The 23,312-nt window shown below is 29.3% G+C and overlaps 2 protein-coding genes across 7 annotated transcripts in view; one reads left to right on the top strand and one right to left on the bottom strand.

Annotated features, from left to right (window-relative positions):
• Positions 1–57: 57 nt before the first annotated feature.
• Positions 58–22,009, bottom strand: LOC140673345 (transcription termination factor, mitochondrial-like). 5 transcript variants are annotated; one of them, XM_072906260.1, is made up of 6 exons: positions 2,757–2,809; positions 1,848–2,436; positions 1,510–1,606; positions 1,274–1,427; positions 666–995; positions 58–510 (listed from the first exon to the last, which is right to left on the bottom strand). In XM_072906260.1, the coding sequence occupies exons 1-6, from the start codon at positions 2,807–2,809 to the stop codon at positions 147–149; spliced, it is 1,587 nt and encodes a 528-aa protein (XP_072762361.1). In that variant the 3' UTR covers positions 58–146. The 5 variants fall into 5 exon arrangements, with proteins under 5 accessions (XP_072762361.1, XP_072762365.1, XP_072762364.1 ...); XM_072906264.1 differs by lacking the exon at positions 2,757–2,809 and adding an exon at positions 22,006–22,009 and having other exon boundaries at positions 61–510; XM_072906263.1 differs by having other exon boundaries at positions 61–510; positions 2,727–2,817.
• Positions 3,680–23,312, top strand: part of LOC140673344 (venom dipeptidyl peptidase 4) — a 329,058-nt gene continuing 309,425 nt past the window's right edge. For both annotated transcript variants that reach the window (XM_072906244.1, XM_072906243.1), the window contains exons 1-2: positions 3,680–3,975; positions 6,025–6,327. In XM_072906244.1, coding sequence (XP_072762345.1) covers positions 6,151–6,327 — 177 coding nt within the window. In that variant the 5' untranslated portion in view covers positions 3,680–3,975; positions 6,025–6,150. The remainder of the gene's footprint in view (positions 3,976–6,024; positions 6,328–23,312) is intronic.

The following is a 23,312-nucleotide window of genomic DNA, read 5'->3' as shown; positions in this document are numbered from 1 at the left end:
TCTTAATCGATATTATTTTATTATTCATAATTTATAAATTATTAATTATAGATAATTTATAAATTATTAAATATTATTAAATAATTGTTAATATTAAAAGAATAAATTTATTATAATGTTGCTTTTTGTACAAATATTTTTCAAATTTATATTTGTATCTGTTTATATCTGTTTATATATTCATCCAGGTCTTTTTGAGAGAGTGTTATTACAGTGACTTTTGGTAGCAGACCAGCTTCTTTTAACATTTCAATCCGTTTGTGTAGAGTTTTTGTATTGAAAAAGAAAACTCGTGCATGACGTAATATTTCATCACCCATTATGCCATTTTGTTGCAGTAAATCAATCACTTGATTTATCTTTCGTATATTTACTCGTAAAATAGTCGGCGACTTTGCAACCGCTTTTTCAAGAAGTTTTTCATCGACATTTAATTTATTGATTAAATATTCTTGAACATCTTGATACTCTTGCAATACTTCTCGTTCTTGATGATTTTTCTTTACATATCTAAGAAATAAATTAAAAATATATATAGTCAATATATGTATATATATATATATATATATATATATATATATATATATATATATATAGCTAATATGTTTTATAATTATCTTCTAGGTGTTTTGTTATTTTTATAGCTTCATGCCAGTGTTACGTACCGTTCAAAGGATTGTTCAGATAATACCAGGCTGGACAGTCTCACAATAATACGTTCTTTATTCAAAGTCTCAATTCGTTTTTGTACAGTATCAGTGTTGAAATAAAATATTCGTATATATTGTAATATCTCATTGCTAGTAATTTTATTTTGGTGTAATATGTTAATTAGACGATTTAATTTCAATACGTTCACCCGTAAAATACCCGGCGATTTCGTGATCGCGCGGTTGAGCGATTCTTCATCGATCTCTAATTTATTTATCAAAAATTCGCTAATACTTGAATGACGATTCAATAAACAACGTTTTACATTATTTTTTTGAATGGCTCTGTACACATAAAGAAATCAATGATATTTTACATCAACCTATTCATTTTATGTGCATGATAAAGTTCATGCATATATCTTTTTACAATTTAAAAGTTTAAAAGTAATATAAGTTAAAAAACTGTAAAAACAATAGAAATAGCAAAGATAATATCTCAAGTTTAATTTTGATAAAGTGGGGCAGCAATGAAATCATGGAGGATTGATTTGAAGAACACAAAATAATAACAAAATAATATCAATAGAAGAATAAAAAGATGTTATATCAAAGCAACCTACCTTGCTACAACTCTAAGTGGACATCTTATAGCCCACGTTTTTATTTCTAAATTTCCTGTATCTTTATACAATTCACATCTGTGACGTATATGATTTTCACTGTATCGTAATACCCATAAATCTTTCAATATATGCTTGTTACTTATATCATATTCTGTAAAAGAAATTTTATTTAGTTCTCTCAAATCTTTATATGTATTTTTTCTATTATGATTTAATTTATATGACTCCCTTACCATGTAATATGTTCAACTTTTTGTCTATGCAAGAAATTGGAATTTTTAGTAAGAAAGTATACCGTACTGTTAATTCGCATAATTTTTCTATGCTACACTGGAAAGAAATAATATTTTAGAGCGTGTGCATAGAATCATATATAACTTAATATTTTATTGAATCAATATTTTTATATGATAAATAACTAAACTTTATTTTTCATATTTTGAATATAAATGTTCTCATAAGAAAAAATTATTTTTTATAAAATGTCTTATTTCATAATATAGTAAATTACTAATAGTACAATTTATACCAATATACCTAGTAATTCATATTTATTACATTAAATTTATACCTCTAATCTATGAGCAAGATGCTCAATCTTATTATATGTATAAGAACTTATATCATTTTGCGTATAAAATACAAAAGTTGCTAATTCCTCTTGAGTCAAACGTAACCATGGTACAAGTTGATCATTGTTCATATTAAGTACTTTAATACAATTAAGCTTATCCATGAGTTTATTGTTTTCATGTGCCAATAACCAGATGTTCTTCACAATGGTATTTTTTTGCACACCAGCATCTATGAGATTGTAATAATTGTTCAAAACATTCGCTCTGGTTCTCTTTTTAAGTTGAGGATTCTCTGCGATGATTTTATTAGTTTCACTCGGTGTTGTATCCAATATTTCTTTGAGAGTTTGCACCATAATTCGTACGACAGGCTTGTAATTTGTCAAATATGTATTGTAATCTGATACTTCACAAGTATGATCCAATATATTCACATCTTTGTATAGTAATCTGTTTTGTGAAATAAACCTAATGGATGAGTGTTGCTTTAAATATAATGGCAAAGAAAACTTCAAAAGCTGCAATTGAGGCTGAGGTTTCAGCAGATTTATCATCATTCGCTGCACAATTTTTCTAGCCATACTCCTAATGATAAAAAATTTTATAATATAAAATTTTATGCAATTTTTAAATTTCTTGTTTGATAAAAAAATAATTTCTAATATATTTCCACACACAGAAAATATGATAGAATCGTTCTTTCGCACGATTATTGTTCATATTCGATCATTGTTCTTATTATAACCTATACGCATTTAAACTGCGAAGTATCACGTGTTTAACAGCACAATACTCTCTGTTTGTAGTATATATCTTTGCTACTTGAATTAAACTGTAATAGTTTATAATTTAAAAACAATTTAATTAGTGCGTACTATATGGGTAAATTTAATCTTTAAATTTACTTGAAAGTCGATGAAAACATTAGTTTATATTTCTCCATCTGTGGAACTGTCATGTAACAAGTAGATAACAAGTAGATCAACATATTTCATTACCGACAGTATATTATATAGAGATGAATATTTTTTCTATATAATCAATTTTGATATGAATATGTCAAATAAATAAACTAGAGAAAATAAAATTTGCAAAAAAAAAAAAAAAAATTTTTATAAAATTTTATATAATTCTCTCTTATATGTTTTGTAAAATCATAAAATTTTTTAAAAAGTTTTGAATTATTATTATAAATATAAATATAAATTATTATAAATATAAATGTAAATATTATTATAAATTTTTTTAATTACTCTATTTTTAGTCTCCTAATTTTAAAATATTTTATATAGTATTTTAATATTTATCACATACATAAAGAGAGAGCTAGAGAGAGAGAGAGAGAGAGAGAGAGAAAGAAAAATTATTAAATTGAAACTCTCCATTTCAACACCAAAGTTAATTTAACAAAATATTATTAATATACTTTATCTGTAGAATAAAATATTGATAAATACATTGTTATCTTTATATCAAAACAACTTTATATCATAAAGAATAAACAGTTCTCGCAAATTAAATGTTGAATAATCTATGTTCTTTAAATAATTCTCGATAATTAGTAGACATCGCCTTTTCTCTAATTTTATTTATAAACTCCTGTTTTAATTTTTTTTTTTACATAAGGATTGATAAACCGTTAGCCACAAATCTTATACAAATTATGTTACGTGCTCGCTGACTGGGTACCGGCTCATATTGTCAGCTGAGCGACCGTAATGCCGATAAGCCGATGTCAAACAGCGTGTCACGGCCATGTGTGCACGAGCGTTTCAACGTGGAGCCTTTCTCCTGCGCCTGTCAGTTGGAAAACTGCGGCGTCGCGTGTCGCTTCAAAAGTTTCGCGGTCGGAGAATATACGGAAATGCGGGAAATTTACTGTAAAAACTTGTTACTTTCGACGAAGTATCAAGGAATCGATGTATCATCTTTCAGATTGCGACATTGCCAATCATAAATTGCAAAGCAACAAAAATTGCAGTCTCTCTCAGCTACTATTTATTTAAAAAGGATATAATCGAAATACTCAGGAAAAGTAAAAAACGACATTATTTTTAAAAACTGATTTAAAATTCATCGAGGATTGTATCATTGAAATTGACCGGAAGTTTTGCTACATCCTATGTACGTTACCATGCGAATTTACAAATTAGTCAGTGTTATGAAACCACTCGCAATTTGTATAATTATCGCAGTCATATATTACCTTGCAAAAGTGCAGTTGTCTGCGTGCAGACAATATACACTATTGTTGTTGTACTATCGTGTCGACATGCCCTATTTTGTATTAGCTTATTCATATAATTTTATAAAATTATTTTTAAAATAATATTATTTATCACACACCACATAGATTTAAGAAATTTTAAATTAATCCATAAAAAAAAATAGAGATTTTAAATAAAGCCATGTAATAAATGATGAAAATTTTGACAGTTTGTGTCACAAGTATAAAATAGGTTTTTTTTTCATTAAATTCATTTAAAGATAAAGTATCAAAAATCTACATTAACACAATATATAGTTTCAAGGCAAAATGTTCTTTTCGATGCAGAGACTGTGAATTTTATTCCGTTGTTACTGTAATGTAGGCTAGTCTACGAACAGTAGATTGTGAATAGAAAGATTATGCTTTCACTAAGAATCGCGAGAGTTGCCACGTGATACATCCTACGAATCAGTTCGCACCGTCTGCAGCCAGACACGCGCGGTTGTGTCTTCTTCGTGAAAGTTTTCAACTCGATTCCGCGGAATTTCGCATAAGAATGAGAATTAAAAAGACTTTACACCTTTGAATCTATTGCATAGTATACAGTTGTTTTTGCGGATTTTCTAGTAATTTTTTCGCTGAAAACTATATAATAACATTTTTATCTTTATTTTATAGTATGAAATAAAGATAAAAAGTTGAGATACACGATTTCAAAGCATGTTTTTCAGAATAAATAAAAAATGCGAGGATCCATAAAATTATACGAAAAAAATACAGACTAATTAATATCTGGTGATGATATTAATATACATGTAGTGAATCAATATTTCGTTTTGTATGTTTTTTGACCGCATTGAAAAAGTTTTAGTTAAAAATAAGCTCTTCACAAAAATACTAGATGTTATTTACGCGTAGTGACAGATAAAATAGTTGTCAGATAAGATTGTTGGCGACTATGAAAATCTTCTCAAAAATAAAAAAAATAGAATATCTTATTTAAATGCATGTAAATTGTAGATGTACGATATTTTATAATGCTTAACACTGTTTCTGTTGATAATTCGTTATCTTCATACTTTCAGATATTTTATGTATGTATGAATATTTTAACGTAAAGATATGCATTACACATACATAGGATAAGTTCATTTTAATGTCATTTTTCATATATTTTTCAGATAAATATTTTTTATTCTCTTACTCGCTCCAAGGAAAATAAGAAATAATCGTGTAACAAGTTTAAAATTATATCCTAGAACTCTAAAACTGGATTTATACACATAGATTATATACATATAGCGTTATAGTAGAAAATTAGAGCGTAATCATCATAAATTATAAATAGTTATTTAATCAGAAATCTGTGTCACTAAGCTAGAATATGTATCCGGATGTTCTCCAAGTGCAATTTAATCGTAATGAATGTATTTGTATGTCTGGGATTACATCGAGTTTCCGGCGACGTTGACTCTATTAGAATCTCGTTTGACGGGTTATTCGTTCACTTGTCATGCGCAATGTGCAAAGTGATTGTATAAAACATAATGTAAAGTCATATTGTTTAAATATTCTAAATGGTTTTTCAAATAAATCAATCTTAGGTTGCATCTAATAAAAGAATGTAACGTTAAAAATAACACTTTCTTAGATAACGATCATCACGTAAATTCATTAATTAAATGCAATAAAAATTTAGTAATATATTAATAATCAATATTATTATTTTATCATGTCACGTTATTATTAGCATTACTAATAGCATTGCTATGCCGTGTATATTTTATGTTATTAATTATAAAATAAATTACTATATATTATAATATCTTGATTAAAGTTGATATAATCGAAAGTGCGAAATATATAATATATAAAAACTGTATTTATTTTCATGAGCTTGACCATATTCTACTTATGTCTCTCTACCTACCTATCTCTCTATATCATTTATCATCTGTTGACAGTGTTTGGTAGAACTGCTTCCGTAGCAGATGCGAAAGAATAACAACGTCGTATTTCGCAATGTAAATGTGCGCGCGCTCAAATATTAGTGATTGTTATTAACGAAAGTGAAAATCTCCACGAGAAGAATGGCAGTGAGACATTATGCGCATCAGTACACGATGCGATTAACAGACGAGAAAATTATCGATGGAAATGTCAGTAGTGAGAATAGTGACGTGGAAGATTATTATCCGTTAATACGCCATACCATAAACAACAAGAATAGATGTAGGCGAGGGAAAGAAACTAGCTGGAACGAAATGGTAAGAGATATTACTTTCTCTCTTTCTCCTTTATATTATCTTGTGAAAATCCACGCTTTTATAATAATAGAATTACTTTTTAAACATTTCTTTCTGCTTTTGCTTTCGAAGTGTTACACGTGATAATTTGTCATATGTCAATATTTAATATTTATTTCTCGTGTAATTTTTTATCATAGTTTGATACTGCGATAAACCTCTTAGTTCGTGAAGAATGAAGATTATAATATAATCTTGTGTATAAACTTGGCAAAAGAGCTAAAATTATATCGCAATAATAAATGCCAATATGAATGTTAGGAAATAATTGTGACCTTGATCGATATAACATGTTTTCTATTTAAATGTAATATATGTAATTAGAAGTTAACTGACGCTTAATCCCGCAACTTGACCTGTCGGACACTTGAACTGTATCCTTTAAAATGCTGCAACTGATATTTACAGTTCTCTCTGAAATATAACACTTCACGTTATCGCAAAAATTAGAGATGGGAAATGTTTCATTAACAATAAGAATAATTGTTAAATAAAAAGATCTAATCCTCACATTTCAGTATGATTCATAATGTGATAAATTTACAGAAATTCAATATCATATGTAATATTACGTAAAATGTTGTAATTCTCATGAATCCGTTTTATATGGTTTATTGTAGTTTGTAGCATGCGAGAGAACAAATGATGTTGTTTGTGAAATCTGCTTAGAAGCTTACATTTGCGTACGGCTGATTAAAGCCAGGTATTAAAAGATTATACGTTCACACATTATTAGTGGATTAAAACATCGCAGGTGATTTCAGATCTCATTAAATGCGTCGAATCATGTCGTTCGACAGAATCTTTCATTGCGGATTTCATTAAGAAGATAAATAACGTGTATTCTCATAATCACGACGCGGATTCTCTCGTAAATTAGTACTACGTAATATTTGCATAAATGCGTGCTTATCGTATTATTGTTATCAACTTTGTTTTTCTTACGTAGACAAAGAATGCAAAAAAAAAAAAAAAAAAAAAACATTTCGAGTTTGACATTTAAAATAAATTATGATGTCATTTTAAATATTTGCCATACATATTTCGACATGTATACATTTATTATTTATATTTTATCGATTAAAAACCTGAACAGAAACGCATCTGTATAAATATTACGACTGTGAGGGTCGTTGTAACTTATTTGCATAATTATCGCATAAGTAGCACGTATAGTCGTTAAATTTCTGTATACAGAAATAATCGATTAAAATAATAATCAGCTATTTTCCATAATTATAAAAAATATTAAAATTACTTTTCCATAATAAATAATTTGTGGTAATTATTTATTAATATGTAGTTTAATGCGTTGGTAGAGAGCAATAAAAAAAAAACCTATATGTGTCCCTTTTCCTGATATTTAATGTAAGAGCATTTGGAAAATTGCTTAACAAAATATCCATCAAATAAAATATATCAGATGTTGCATGTTTCGAGATGTGATTCTGCAAGTTTGCATTCAATTTTGAAATTCAAAAATTAAAGATTTAAAAATATGTCGTTTATGTCTTTTATTTAAAAGAAAATATTAGTTTATAGTATATAGTCTTTTTGCGACATAATATAAAAAAAAATATAATGTTTTCAAGAAAACTTTATATATAGATTTCAATATTTCATTTCAGAAAGAAAAGCTAATTTAAAAAAGTATTTCAAAACTTTTAAATTAAAATTTAATGCAGAATTTTATAAAATTAAATACAAGTAGAAAAACTTATTATTTAATTGAATCTTTTATTAAGAAGGATATTTAAAATTGTGCTTATTTTTTAAACGACCTAGTAAATAACTGTTATGCACTAAATTATCTTTCTTAATTTTTCGTCAATATTAATCCGACTGATTGAAATACACACAGTTACATACAAAGATTTGAATTCTCGAATGTTGATTGTAAAATACTGAATAAATAATTCGCAATATCGTTTAAACGATTTTTATCTTCTAATAGCCATTATCCGCTTGTTTGATCACGCAAAACATACGAGACAAAGAGAATAAATAAATTAATAACACTATCGTGCAATTTGGTACTGTTGACTTTATACCTGATTAATTAATACAGAGTGCTAGTTGAAATTTACATCAAAATCCACTTAAACGATGTTATGGAGTTGCTGATAAACAGAACACTAACCGTCAAACTTGTCTCAAACAAGACGAGAGAGAAAGTTAAATTTTCTATATTTTTGTATACTGGATGTACAAAAATGTATTTCACATATACCGCGAGAATAGCGTATTTGACAGTTCAATTTTACTCTGTATATTCTGTATAGGATTACCGAAAAAAATAAATCTCGCTTGAAAAAATATTAATTTTTCTTCTCTGAAAATATATACGAGAATGCAAGCAAAACGAGGTTACAGTGACTGTCGAGCTAAATTGTTTTGCATTTTATGAATTGCAAAACTAGAAAGATGTAGGCTTGTAGTGTTATCATAGACTTTGTCAGTTATCAGAATATTCCTTTCAAAAGCTAATAGATGGCGCCACGATAATCATAATGCATTGTTATATTATCACAAATTGTTTTCAACAATTATTTACTTTTTTAATTATTAGCTAAATATATTTTTATAATTCTATATAAAATATTAAGATATTTTTTTAGATTAATTGTAAGATAAGCGCGCGTTTTATATTTTTACATCAGATTTATAGTCAGCATATATAATATTTCCATTAAATATTTATTAAAATGTCTACCAATAAGTAATTATGTAATTTTATTAATTTTTGTCGTTATTAAAAAGAATTTTCATTTCTCTTATTTTATTTTCCAATATTCGTAATTGAAAGAACAATTTGATAATTCTATCGTCTATAATGCTCGATTCTCTCTCTCTCTCTCTCTTGTAGAAATCAAAAGACGTCGCGTTATACTTTATATTCAAATAACCCAATTCGTTCGTGGCATTATTCTGTGTCGAAATGATATAAAGTTAGCGGACTGCGTTCATCATCTTTACTAAATGAGATCCACGGTATCTGGAATTTGATATTGGTAGTCTGGAGCGAACGCGGATAACCCCGGCAACCTCGTTAGCTCTGGAAGATCTATGGGGAATATTGGAACATTCGCATAATACGTCAACTAACACGTGCCATAGAAACTGCGTAGAATGAATATTTCCTGTACAGCATGAAAGGAAGAGAGACAGAGTGATTTCTTTCTTTCTTCCAGAGATGTTTTTATATGCAAACTAATAAAACCTAAATCTCTCAGCTCCCAAACTGTCAAGAGACTCTGCGGTATTCTAAATTAAAAATATTTTTATGTTCTGATTTCCTAGTTAAATATTAATTAATTAAGTTATAAAAAAATATGTATTAGATAAACTGAAAAAGAATATGTATTTCCTTTAATATCTTTCAGCTTTATTATTGTTGTCATTATCAAATCGAATCTCAAAAGAAGTATACATTTTTAATTACTTAGCCTGTTTTTTTCCTTATTCTAATAAAAGATATGGCACTATTTTTTATTGGTAGACTTAATAAAGCTGGATTGAATTATAAAAGAAACAATACGATTTTAAACTTTAATATTAGAGATCGATTAAAAAAAAAATCTTTTTTTTAATAATAAATTTTATTAAATAACTTAAACTCTGTTGCATAAAATCAATAAATATTTACAAAATGTTTAATGTATTCTTCACTTCTTACAATTCAGAATATTATTTTTGACTTAGCAGGTATTTAACTTCCACTCTTGAGTCATAAAACCAATAGCTGATATTTTTAAATTATTTTTAGTTGATTTCCAAGAGCATTAAGAAACCATTAGTATAATCCCATTCCCATTTCAATTTATTCTTTACAAATACTATCACAAATCCCGCAGACAGATTTCTTTCTAGACAGATACTGTGCTGGAATTTGCAGAAAATCACGCGACACAATGCCTAGTATCGAACTCGGAGATAATCGATAAAAGCACGTATGCAGACATTGTGGTACGTCAATCCGACGTCGGTGTCACATAAACTGTGAGCTTTCCGGCTAAGAGAGAGAGATGCAGTACGCCTAAGGGAACTATAAATCTAACTTCATCGTCGTCGACGTCCCAGTCACGTACCGCAGAGAGTTGCATTCCCGCCCCTCGTTTTACCACCCCCTTGTACCCTCTCTCTTTTCTTTTTCGTTTACCATCGTCGATCGTCACCGTGCGTAGCTCAAACACTCGTGCCGTCGATTTTTCTTTGGACTTGTTGCGTTGCGGCGATCGTTGTATCTGCAGTTTATATGCAATCTTGCTTCTTTGCTCTCTTTCTTTACGACATATCCAACCTCGATATGGATAAGAATTACGTTACCCTTTATATTGGCTGTATATAGTGCCTTTGCATCTGAGAAAGATCTACGTAGCAAGAGATGTATTCTGTATGATCTAATAAAATACTATTGTAATATGTATATGAAAATAAAAATCAAGAAACATATTTAAAAAGATTACAGATTATAAATTCTTTTATTGATTTTTTTTTTTTTTTTTCGATAATTCGTCAATCGTAATATTGAGTTGAATCTTTATAAAATAATTCGTTATAAATGTGTATAGTTTTATCTTTATACGCGACAATTATAATTATACACAAAACGAGTATACATATAGAAATGTTTTCTGAGTTAGTTTAATATCTCGCGTATTAATTGCGATATCTCCATCGTGCGAACATCTATTTTATTTATGTCGCATTTATACATGTATCTGTTCCACACAGTCTTGAGACCGTTAATTCACAGCGACTACAAATGTAGCTGCCCTAACATAATTTACGTAAGATGTACCTGTCACATTTGTAGAACGTGAACCTGTTACATGCGTTTTGCAGCATGAGCTTGTTGTTGTTACGTAAGGATAATAATGCCGTACTAGTTTAGTGGCGTTTAATTTAGAACGCAAAGATAATTTACATGCTTAAAATTATGCAGTAAATTATAACTATCAAAACATTATATTTATATCCATACAATTATATTCACTTTTCATTTCTTTATATTTGTTGAAATAATTGTCTCTCTCCTCTCTGATTTGTTTTTAAATTCATTATTATTCACAATATCATATTTATTTTATCACGGTCAAGATATTTAAAACATTCATCACTTGAAGTATCTTTAATATAATTGAATATAATTATTCAATATACATATCGTATCGATTTATTTTCAATATTACTACATTTTTATAAACGTAACATTTGGTTCTCTTTAAATACGTATGAGATAGTGATATTGGTATCCTGATTCTATAATCTCATTACACGCGATACTTTATAAACATGATGTAAACTTTTAATATGATTCTAGTGTCCAAAACTTCATTATCACTGCGTCGTTTCCCTTGGTGGTCGTAACGTAAGTTACTTTCTACAATGGAATATTACATGCGCACTCTGCTTCCAGACACCAAGCTTTTTATATATATATATTATAAATAAAATATTAACGAAATAAATATACTTGACACAAAGAAAATATATATTTCTTTTTCCCTTTGTGTCGAATATATTTATTTCGTTAATATATTTCTATTTATAAGAATTCCTGCCTTTTCGTTGCCTTGTTGCGATAATGGCAAAAGTATGTTCTGATATAACAAAAATTCTTCTATAACAAGAACCAAATAGGATGATCTTACAAGTTTATATCAATAAATTAATGAATGCATTAAAAGTTCGAAGTAAACATTTTCTATTTTATAAAATAGATTTCTGATATTAAAACAAATCTGTCAGTTTTCTATTGGACGGTTAAACAATTTTAAAACAATAGAAAGGTGACAATTTGCCCGGAAAGGTTTGCAGATTAATCACGATAAGTAGGTGCATATTAAGAATTTTGTAAAATAAAAGTCTTGAATTGACAACTCGAAAGATTTTACATTATTTAACATTTTTAGACTTTAATCAATAGCAGTATAATTAAGATATATTACATCTTTGTGGTAAAAATGTTCGTAAACTACTTATTTATTTAGTTATTAAATTTAGTAATTTATATATAAAAAAAATATTTTATTTTAACAGAAATATATAGTATCTATATAATAAATAAAAATGTTTTCTTTTCTACTGAGTGATATTTTAAAAAAAACCTTATTTATGTACATATGTTTATAAATTAAGTAAAAATTATATATTTAACTTGTCAGAGTTTTAATAAATATCCACTTAAAATTGATATCATTAAAATTCATAATGACAAATATTAAATAATATAATAGGGTAAGAAAATATTTAATATATTAAATATATTCAGTATATTCTTACACACTATTCAGTATATTCTTACATATTAAGAAAAATATCTGATACTACTGTACTCTTTAGAGAATTTCTCTCTTAAATTAAAAAGATCCTTTGGCGTTTATTTTAGAGAAAGATATTATAAAGATAAGTGAAATATTTTTAAAATATTTTTAAAATGAATATAATTCTTTCGGTTAGGTTTAGTTACATGTAAATCATTTCACATTGTTAACAATACACAAACTAATAGCATATCTCTAACATAAAGTACAATTAACGCACACACATGTATTCCACATCTTTTAAACATTTGACGTTTCTTAAAAGAAACCTAAAGCATGCTGATTTTATAAGATAAGCGAAGATAAGCGACATCGTCGTCGACGAAACGGCGCGACGCGTCTTTACGCACGGAATTATTAATATGAACAGCGTCGGGTAACGCGAATTTATGGTAGCGCGCCAATAATGTGGTGTCGCTGAATTATTACCCGACACTGCAGCAAACCGTGTACAACACCGAGATGCACAAGCACGACCCCAAAGTAACGGAGAGAGAATGTCGAGGCGCGAGCGTAACTTTGACGGCCCTATAAACATCCGGATGCGATTTATCGCGCGCGCCTACGTTACGTACCCACCCCTCGTCGTCAAGAACCGTTCGGCTTCCTTATTATTATTAGCCACCCCGGCCATTGTTTCAGGGCTGTGCGACAGGCGCAAGCTTAACAACCGCTTTTTATGTGTCGCGGCGCGGAATTAAGCATGTCCCCAATTTACGCCGACGTACTTCCGAGAATCACTCGCAGAAGTGGCGCGGCAATGCTGTTTTGCGGACGCGAGTTGTAAACAGAGCTTCGCTCTCCGTTAGCATAAATTACAGTTATTTTCACGCCCCCGTTGCCACGTAATATCTTTTCGGTGTTAAAAAAAAAATGCACGTCTAAAAAGCTCATTTTTTTGTGACATTTTTCGAATACGTTCAAGGACGAATTTTTCTTCCGCTGAAACTAGAGAAGCAAAAATCCCGAACTTTACATTGTTCAAGACAGATATATGTGTATAAACGGATATAAATTATCTCCTTTTCTTTCAAGTCACAGTTTGAAACTTGCACGTAAAATAACAAATCTCATTACATATACTTTTATATTAAAAAAAAAAAAAAAATCTTTCATGCAAAATTGTCCTGAGTTTTCATTGTAAACTTATTGCCGCAAGTTGACCTTTTCATTTAATCGTATGTATATTACGATTAACGTGTTTTATGTCATTACAAAAAATTTAATTTTAAATATTAAATTGCAATAAAAAAGTCAAAGTTAAAAGTAATGTCGTTGTTGTACTTCTTATTTGCTCGTTAATATAGTTATTATGCTAGTTTGTCGTTTCGCTTGTTGTTACTTTGTAACTACACGGGATCATTGATTTAATGTTATATATATATATATTATTTTTCGAAATTAAGTAATCTAGAGATTTTATAAAAATGTGAGACAATTCTTTTCATTTTTCTTAATAATTGAAATATTAATCAAATCAATTTACCATTTTTTAAAGAAAATTCTTGTGTTAGGATAAATATATCATAACATATTAAAAATATAAAAGAGAATAGGAAAGCAAGTCCTGTGCGGTGTAATATTTTTACCTTTGCTGCCCCGACACATTATGAGATGTTCAGACTCAAGACTTCAAAAGACACTTTTTCAGTATGAGATTCTGAAATGCCTACGGCAAATCCTTGTCTAGTAGACAAATAAAAGACTGTACTTTCAGCCTTTTCGATCAACTGGTTGTGAGTGATTAAACGAAATATATATGCATTCTTTGCCCTGCTGTTACATTTATTTGCAAAAGTCCTGCAATTCTTTTTCATATATATATATATTTTTATAATTATTGGCATACATGTATACATTTATATTGTATTTATTATAAATTTAGTTTTCTCATTAGTGTTTTGAATATATATATATATATATATATATATATATATATATATATATATATATATATTCGTTCCAATGAAGAATACAAAAATATTCATATTAAATAAAGTATGCACCTCACTCACACACATTGATATTCTTTGATTATTTATTTACACTCTGCCTCATCCTTGGTCGTTACTTTGGCGTCGTTATGGCGAATCGATGATACGTAACTGTAAAGTGTGCATATATGACAACGAGAATTATCGATCGGACAGTTTATTTCTCTCTTTCGCACTTGACACCTCGCCAATTCCCACGACATGCATACATGGCCAGGTACTCGCTATTGTTGCCCGCACTCTCTCCGATGTCCTATAATTCTGGGCATAAATTATTCGCAGACTCCGAGTTCAGTGTCCATGGCAATGGCGAAGCCAATGTCGGCCGAGGTCATCCGTCGACGTCGTCGGTGTACTTATACCTGGCCCAGGACCTTTGGAAGTGTTCCAGCCGCGTATACCGTTCTAGTGTTCGGCGTTGCGATTTTCACATGAAATGATTCAAATGCGATTATCCCGTTTTCCCGGCGGAATTTTGCTCAGTTTTATAACGAACGTGCCAATTTCGAATCGATAATCGTTTATTTCATCATACTTCCGACTTACATTATCACACGTAATTTTATCGTCACATATATCGGAATGAGATAGAAAACATATATAATACCAATAATGTGTGTTTGCGATTAAACATTTGGAAATTATTTATTCAATTTAAATAAACAATTTATGATAAATTTGTTAAATATCTAGACAAGCAATTTAATAGCACCAGTAATTTATATGATATTTATACTGTCAGAAAGCAAAAGAAATGACAGATTTTAACTTTTAGACATCTCATTTCATTATATATATATTTTTTACTTTATTTATTCATGTTCTTCATACCATGAGAAATACCGTGACATGCGGATTCATCTGTCAACAAATTACTCTTACTATAATAAAGCAGGAAAATTATGGAAGCTAATAATTAATTGGAATTAAATAATTCCAATAATTTATTGGAAATAATTTTAATTCTCGACAAGTATTGTACGAATTTTAGACGTATTGAAAATCTTTTTTAAAATATTATTTGGTGAAAATAAAATGAAGAAAAATGTAAAACTGCCTTTTAAAGTATAACTTTGTTTTCCGACAACTCCATCAAAAGAAAGAAGTAGTCATGTGACTTGTACTTATTGTTAGCTTTACATTGAGTGATCGATTACTCTTCTATGATACTATCGTATAAATTTCAACGCATTGTATAAAACAAGAAAATGTTACACTGTGATAGTTGTTTCATGAAATTCTTAAAAATCAGATATTTATTAAGAGTTATACATATATGTATATATTAAAACAATAAATTGCATCATCTTTTATCTCTCATAGAATTTTTATGCGAATAAATTAAAACTGGACTTGATTTCTATTGTTAAAAAAAAGAATAGCTCTCCGATTCTCTTTTAATTAATTGGCAACTCTTGACGAATTTTATGATATTAAATCGCAATATATATGTTTAATCGTATAAAAGTATTATTTTTATAGATTCATTGGCGATGTCTAGAAAACATTTTAAGCCAAGAAAAAGATATAGCAGTTTCAATCAAAATCCGCATGGATCAAATAAAATAAGACTACGGATATAATATAGTCCGAATATAAATTCATTCTCAGTGATTGGACAGACGACGAATTCCTTAGGGACGGTCCCCTTAAGGTCTCTATGTCGGTTATTCTTCGTGACATGCGGATTACAATGTGGTAGAGCTATGGGATATTTTATCTATTCGATACTGATAGAATTGTCGCTCGGAAGGAATATTCGCGATATCTGTGAAAAATTTCTCGTACGGAATCTCTTCGTCGTCTATTCCGTCGTTTGTTTTCGTTCATTCTTTCTCGATGGTAAAGATAAATTCTTCTTCTCGAATGTTCGATAAATCATAGCGTAATGAAGACATTTTTTGCAATATATAAATAAATGTTACTCAATTTAAATCAGTTTTCAAATTATCCATAGCTATGTTCGTAATTATATTTTCAATTATGTATTACAAATATTTTATCGCAAGATAATTTCTAGATTAAATTGTTTAATCAATATGAGAGAAAAATCGGTATGAGAGAAAAATTCTCGAATAAGATCAGATATAATCTCGCAGATGATTGATGCTTTCGTTTCAACAATCTTTGTAAGATGTGAATTTAATATTTATATGAATTATTCATCAAACATAAAAAGATAATATCACACGATTAGTATAATACATCACTTCTGGCAGTACTCACATTACTCACGTGTTACTAATGTTAATAATAATAATATATGATTAATAACTTTTCTTGAGAAATATAATCATTTCCTGAGAGAAATACAGTCTTTTTATTTCTTCGACAAATTTAATTCTTAACTAAACTACGTTGTTAAAATAATTGTCGAACTCCTTGAATATACTTTAAATGTACCAGAAGAAAAATCAAGAATACATACTATAAGAAGAATGAGAAGAATCGCTATAATTTTAATTATGTAAATTATGTAAATTTGTAAATTTGTACGTTTCTACATAATCTATCAATATCTCGGAAAATCTAATTTAAAATCAAATTTTGCACATTGTAACGATTTCTATTTTAGTGAAACAAAGGTTTGCAAACTAATTGATTGATTATTAATATAGATAGATTCGATTTTCTGTCCAACCGCTTAACTAATAGACCTGCTTCCTTAGTATCTTTTAAATAAGTTACTCGACGACCGACAGACATCGATGTAATATATCTCAAGGAGCGATGTCGAGCGTTGAACAGTTTCCACCCTTCATTCAGCGCATTTGCTTTGACATATCTACCATACCTCGTTATTTTTAATGAGGCACGTTTACAGAATAACATTGGTTTCAAAGAATCTGTTCACCCTCCTGCGAGACACTGGTCTGACGTCGCCCTTCTTTTATCTCGTTGAAATACACGTCCATGTAAACACATACCTGTACGTACGCAGTACGCGGTATCGACATTACGATACTTCACATTGAATCATAGTTATTTGAAACGATTCGTTCTGATTTATTAACAGGAAAAAAAAACTCGATAAAAATCAAAGAACAACATCTTATAATGCTTGAAATGTCTACTATTCTTCTCTTTTAAATCTCTTGCGCGTTCTTTTGACTCGAAACATGAATATTTTAGTTTCCTCATTGAAAGATAGCGCTATATTTTTGTGTGTAAAAATATCTTTCTGAAAAAACTAACAATCATTGTTGAATCCACGGCTTTTGGACATGAGAAAAGATAACATCTTTCACTACATAAAAACAAGTTTCTTCTGCTCGTACAGAAGAATATAAAATATTCCAAAAGTTGCACGTGCATCAATAGCGTACTTTGTAACTCTGTACTCCAAACAAAATTTCTATATTATTTTAAATAGTGCCTTTTGCGTCTATATAAAATGTAATTTTTGTGCACATTGTCCTCTGAAAAATAATGCGTTCGATATTCTGATTGTCACAAGTTCGACGGTGTGGCAGTGGTGTTTTTTTTTTTTTTTTTTTTTTTTTTTTTTCTTTTTCCGACCGGTGCGATAAATTATAACATGTGCCGGCTATCCTCGTTGTGATTTACGATGATAGAAAAATCAAGTCGGTCAGTCGTTTTTGTATTTCCTCGCGGCATGACGCTCCGGCTCGCGATCGGCGCGCCGGGAAATATTGGGGTTTAGTCGTTTCTCCCATTATATGTATATACGCGATGGCCATGCTTCATTCCCGGCTCGATTCTCCCGCGGGATAACGTATCGCGAGAAATTGCACGTCGTGATTTAAATCCGCGCGCGGCAAGTTTCGGCAAAACATTTACACCGCACGACCGATCGAATTCCGTTGGCCGAAAATTGAAAGGGGAATAAAGAGATCTCTGTGAAAACTCTTCAGCGTTTATAGAAGGCACTTGTGCAAGAGCGGTCGCAAATGCGGACACGCGAACCTGTCCTTTTTCCTTCTGTATTCCTGAAAGATTGCTCGGCATTGTTACGCGGAAATACTTTTTGCGCAAAAGTTTAAAAATGATTGGCGTTTGAATACTGCGCTCGGTGAGCTCGCATGCCGCGGATACTTTCGCAGTTGCAAATTTCTGTCGAGTTGGACGACCCTTTAAACTCTTCTCTTTGACCTCGACTCGTGACTGTTTTTTTTCCCACGCGCACGCGACTGTCAAAACGTGTAAATCTAGTATTATAATAATATAAAATATAAAGCAAAATTTCTTTCTTATGGATTATGTTAATATATTTTGCTGAATTGTCTTGTTGTGCTTTTATATATATACAAGATTCTCATTTCTATAGTAATAGTAGTTAAGATTTAAGATTCCTTAATTAAGTAGGGAAAGGAAAAAGACTAATGCATAAGAAGAGTGTCTGACTTATAAGCCTTTGAAAATGGAAAGCTTTTAACAAATTATATGTAATATATACATATATAAGCTTCTCGAGAAAAAAGCTTCACGAAATAAATATAAAAATTATATTTATATTTCTGATATAATTTTAGATGGATTTTATTTCAACGAAGTTATAATTAGAAAAGGGGAGGATTGTTTACTTTTTAAAGACATTGAATGCCAAAAATTTGAAAGTAATAAATGATAAACTCCATAAATATTTTTACTAAAGATAGACATTAATTAAACATTCTGTGAAAATTTTATTCTTTAAATAAAGCACTCTTTATATAATTTTTTTTATTCAGATGCAAAATTTCTTTTGTATAAAATCTATTAACGTAATTATAATTGAAATTTTGATTTCTCTTTTCCTTGTTTAACGTAGTTGTTGACAAATTTTGTCTGTCTATGTATAAGACATCTCGTCATTGATGCGATTCTCGTATATCGAATATGAAATATAATAGTCTCCTATTTCTCCATTACACCCGACAGGGAACATCACAGTTTTATGATCGATATTACAGCGTCATATACGTCGTCATCCTAACAGCGAAGAGAATAACGTGCAAGCGCAGTATATTGAAGATTTTATGATGTTTCGATTAATTTACACGTGCATATTCCGCACATATTTCCACAAAAATTGTTTGTACTTGATTAGATTATTTATTTACAATTAGTACATAAACAATACAAATTAATATTTGCGTTTATTTTCAAAAAAATTAATTTTATATAAGTTTATATAATTTTGAAGATATTTTATATAAATCTAATTTTTATTCAATTTTTATTATTATATTAAAATTTTATTTGTGAAAGCTCGATGTCATTACGTAATCGATTATATTTCTCGTGCAAAATCAATTTCAGAAACGCGGAAATTTCTAGTAATAACGAGAACTATGTTGCGATTTTTGTGGCTTTTACTGTTTTATGCTCTCTTTAAAATACGAAGAGTATATCGCACGAAAAGACATTGTAGGTGCCCATTCGCCTCGCATCGCGCCAATCTAGTCGAATCACGTAAAATCGCTGAATCTCGATGCGCTCGAGAGTACATTGATGGTATCGCTTTAAGATCTTGGATCTGATTTGAGAACGAGTTTAATGTAAGCTAAAAATCTATAAAGTATAGTGTGAAAAAATATATTCTCTTGAATATTCTTTTAGAATATTTAAATATTTGATATTCAAAATGTTTTTTTTTTTTTCTTTAATTAAATTTCTATCAAAATTTTTTATGTTTTAAACGATCAAAAATGAAGAAATTTTTTGTGATTCAAATTTTTACAAGAGAATAAAAAAATCTTATTCCTATTGATATTTAAAAGGAAATTATTTTTATTGGATGTTTCTTTCAATTCGCGCCTTGTTGATACTGGCTAATATTACAGCTTACGATAAAATTAGTTTTGAGAAAAATTCAGCTCCAAAGTTACATAATTTGTTATTCAAATTAAAATTGCGAGTTTTGTAATGCATATAAATATAAACTATTCTTAAAGTTATAAGATTCTATTCTTTTTCATTTCATAAGTTACTTTATAAAACACTTCACTCGTTATGTTTAACTGATAAACAACATTTAACTTCAACAGTTTCAATTTAATTATAAGTTAATTAATGTTTGTTTTAATGTAATACAAAGAAGATATTTTTTAAACGCATGTTTATATTCGGAATTGATGTTTCTAAATAAGAGAGATAAGAGCAGGCTCAATAACAATTCCCGCTATTATAGTAGATGCACCAAATGCATTAAACTCAACCCTGTGCATTACGATGCAGCGACGAGAGCACGTGAAGATCCGGCTGTCGGTGAAGTCTTTCGCCTCTGCTCTGACCTTCGCTTCCGGTCTTTTTTTCAGACCGGCACGGAGGCGCCGTACCGTGCTGCTCGTCGTTTTGCAAGGGCTTTTAATAACCGGGCGTTCTTGTTAAGGTTTACGGCGCAGTTACATAAATTGAGCCGTTAAAAAATAATAGGGTGCGAGTGGGTTCTCGCGAGCGGCTCTTCGTAACGTGACGAGTGTTAAGCGAGAGGTGTGCATGTTATGGCTGCTGGTTAATTACGTTCAGTCCGAGATCTCACGTCTCGTAAAACGCGAGATTACAGTCTGAGATAATTACGTGATACGAGGCAATACAACGCTGCAGTCTGCAGTCGGTTTTCTATGACAGCTATGAATGGCATCGAGTGTTTATCAACAGCCTTATACATAATCTTTTCATATTTATTGCATTATTATGAAGATTATTATCTTATTTTCTTGCAACAGAGTGATAAACACTCTGTTGCAAGAAAATAAGATAATAATCTTCATAATAATGCAATAAATATGAAAAGATTATGTATAAGGCTATTTTCATTATTTTCGATTAAATCATAAGTATTATTATAAGTTCTCTTAAAGTTACATATAACTTCGTTTTCCTGTCTACAAGGGAAATGTCACCTATATAACTTTATGATAAAATAAATTATATATTTTCTTCGTAGAACTTGCAGATCATTTTAAATAGACATTGCATAATTTTAGAGATTGTTTGTATATGTATATATAATTCATAATATAATTACTTGAAGCTGTGCAAAAATTATTTTACATTATATAAAAGATATTAATTAATTAATTAATTAATTAATTCATTCATTCATTCATTTTCTTGCGGCATTTACATAACTTTACATTTATATAGCTTATAAAGTTACAAATCACCCATACACATATTTTTATGATTTATAAGCTATTAATTTCTACCACGATAATTATTTCCGACTTACATAATGTATTTAATTATGCAATATTTGAAGGCAAGTATGGTTTTATTCACGACTGTATTCGCGGCAGAGTTAGAAGTGCGTCCAGAAGTCTCGTTAAAGCGCGCTTTTATATATCCTCAGCTTTTATCGAGTTCTTCCAGACTCTGTGTTTGAGAGTACCACTCGTGTAGGATAACGTTGCCGCCATTAAGTCACTGAGTCGGAATAGCCGTGAAAACGCGTACTACGGTGATAAATAATATTGTGCTCGACAATAACTCGCCTAGAAAATGCTCGTCGCCTCAACGGCCGGTACTTTCGCACCAGCTTTTAGAAACAGGTGCGCGATTTTCCAGCGATTAACCGAAGCTAGACCGCGGAATTATGCCTTAATAGTGCAAGTTATCCATGTTCCGAATCGATACTCCTATCTCACGCCGACCACGGGTCTGTGCTGGCAAACAATTAACTCGGAAGTGACAAGAAGCGAGGATGTAACGACGTAATCGGATCAATGAAAGGTAGATAACGGAAAAGAAGCACTCTCTTCTTTCCCCGTCTAAAATAGAGATACGATTTTTTCTCCTATACTATTCTTTCTAATTAAAAACTTCTTTTATCTCAAATATTTTTCAACAATACGCGCACGTTGATTCGGAAAGTAATATAATAAAGATTTATGTAAAGAAAAAAATATTTGTCTCATGTTATCTTAATTAAACCTTCTAATTATTAATGTCTGAGAAAGAGAGAAACTAGTAAATCTAAAATTATTTATAGATTTGATATATTTATATAGTTATTATTATTGATATATTTGATAGATTTTACATATATGTATATGTAATTATTACTGAGAGAAAGTTCTGAATAAATCACAGAAAAAATAAATTATGAAAACGGCAGCTTTAAAATATGATTATAATTATAATAATAAAAAAATATTTTAATTTAAAAATTTAATTATAATTTAAAGATAAAAACGCAATAAAACTTTAAATTATAAACAAAAGCTCTGCAATTTTTTATAAGCAATTTCTATCTTTTTTAGACAAAATTTACTCAATACTTATAAACACCAATTTTATACAAGTCTCAATCTCAGACAAAAATTCATCCATATTTATTTGATTGAAAAATGTGCATTTATTATATAATTCTTTTGTATGCTTTTGAAGGGAAAAAGGTAAATCTTGAGATTTACATTCTATCAAATACTTTTTGGAAAAAGATATATTATAAAAGAATCTTGTTACGATAACTATTTGATCGTAAATACAACAGCGTTTCAAAATATTTTTCAAAACGAATAATAATATTAAGAATTGTTAACAAACTTCTGTGTAAGATTATTCTGCGTAAGATATTTCTACAATATATATCGTGAATAATATAAATGACTAATAATATAGTATATAATATAAGATAATAATTTTTTAGCCAAATAAGAATTTATCTATAGCATTATAT

Source organism: Anoplolepis gracilipes, chromosome 14, assembly GCF_047496725.1.
Source record: "Anoplolepis gracilipes chromosome 14, ASM4749672v1, whole genome shotgun sequence".
Taxonomy (NCBI): domain Eukaryota; kingdom Metazoa; phylum Arthropoda; class Insecta; order Hymenoptera; family Formicidae; genus Anoplolepis; species Anoplolepis gracilipes.
This window is presented reverse-complemented; position numbering and strand designations above follow the sequence as displayed.

Coding starts and splice junctions, on each gene's coding strand:
- LOC140673345 (XM_072906260.1), bottom strand. CDS start 2,809: ATGACAGTTCCACAGATGGAGAAATATAAACTAATGTTTTCATCGACT. Junction 1,607..1,847: donor ATCTTGCTCATAGATTAGAG/GTATAAATTTAA, acceptor ATTTCTTTCCAG/TGTAGCATAGAAAAATTATG. Junction 511..665: donor TCTGAACAATCCTTTGAACG/GTACGTAACACT, acceptor TTTATTTCTTAG/ATATGTAAAGAAAAATCATC.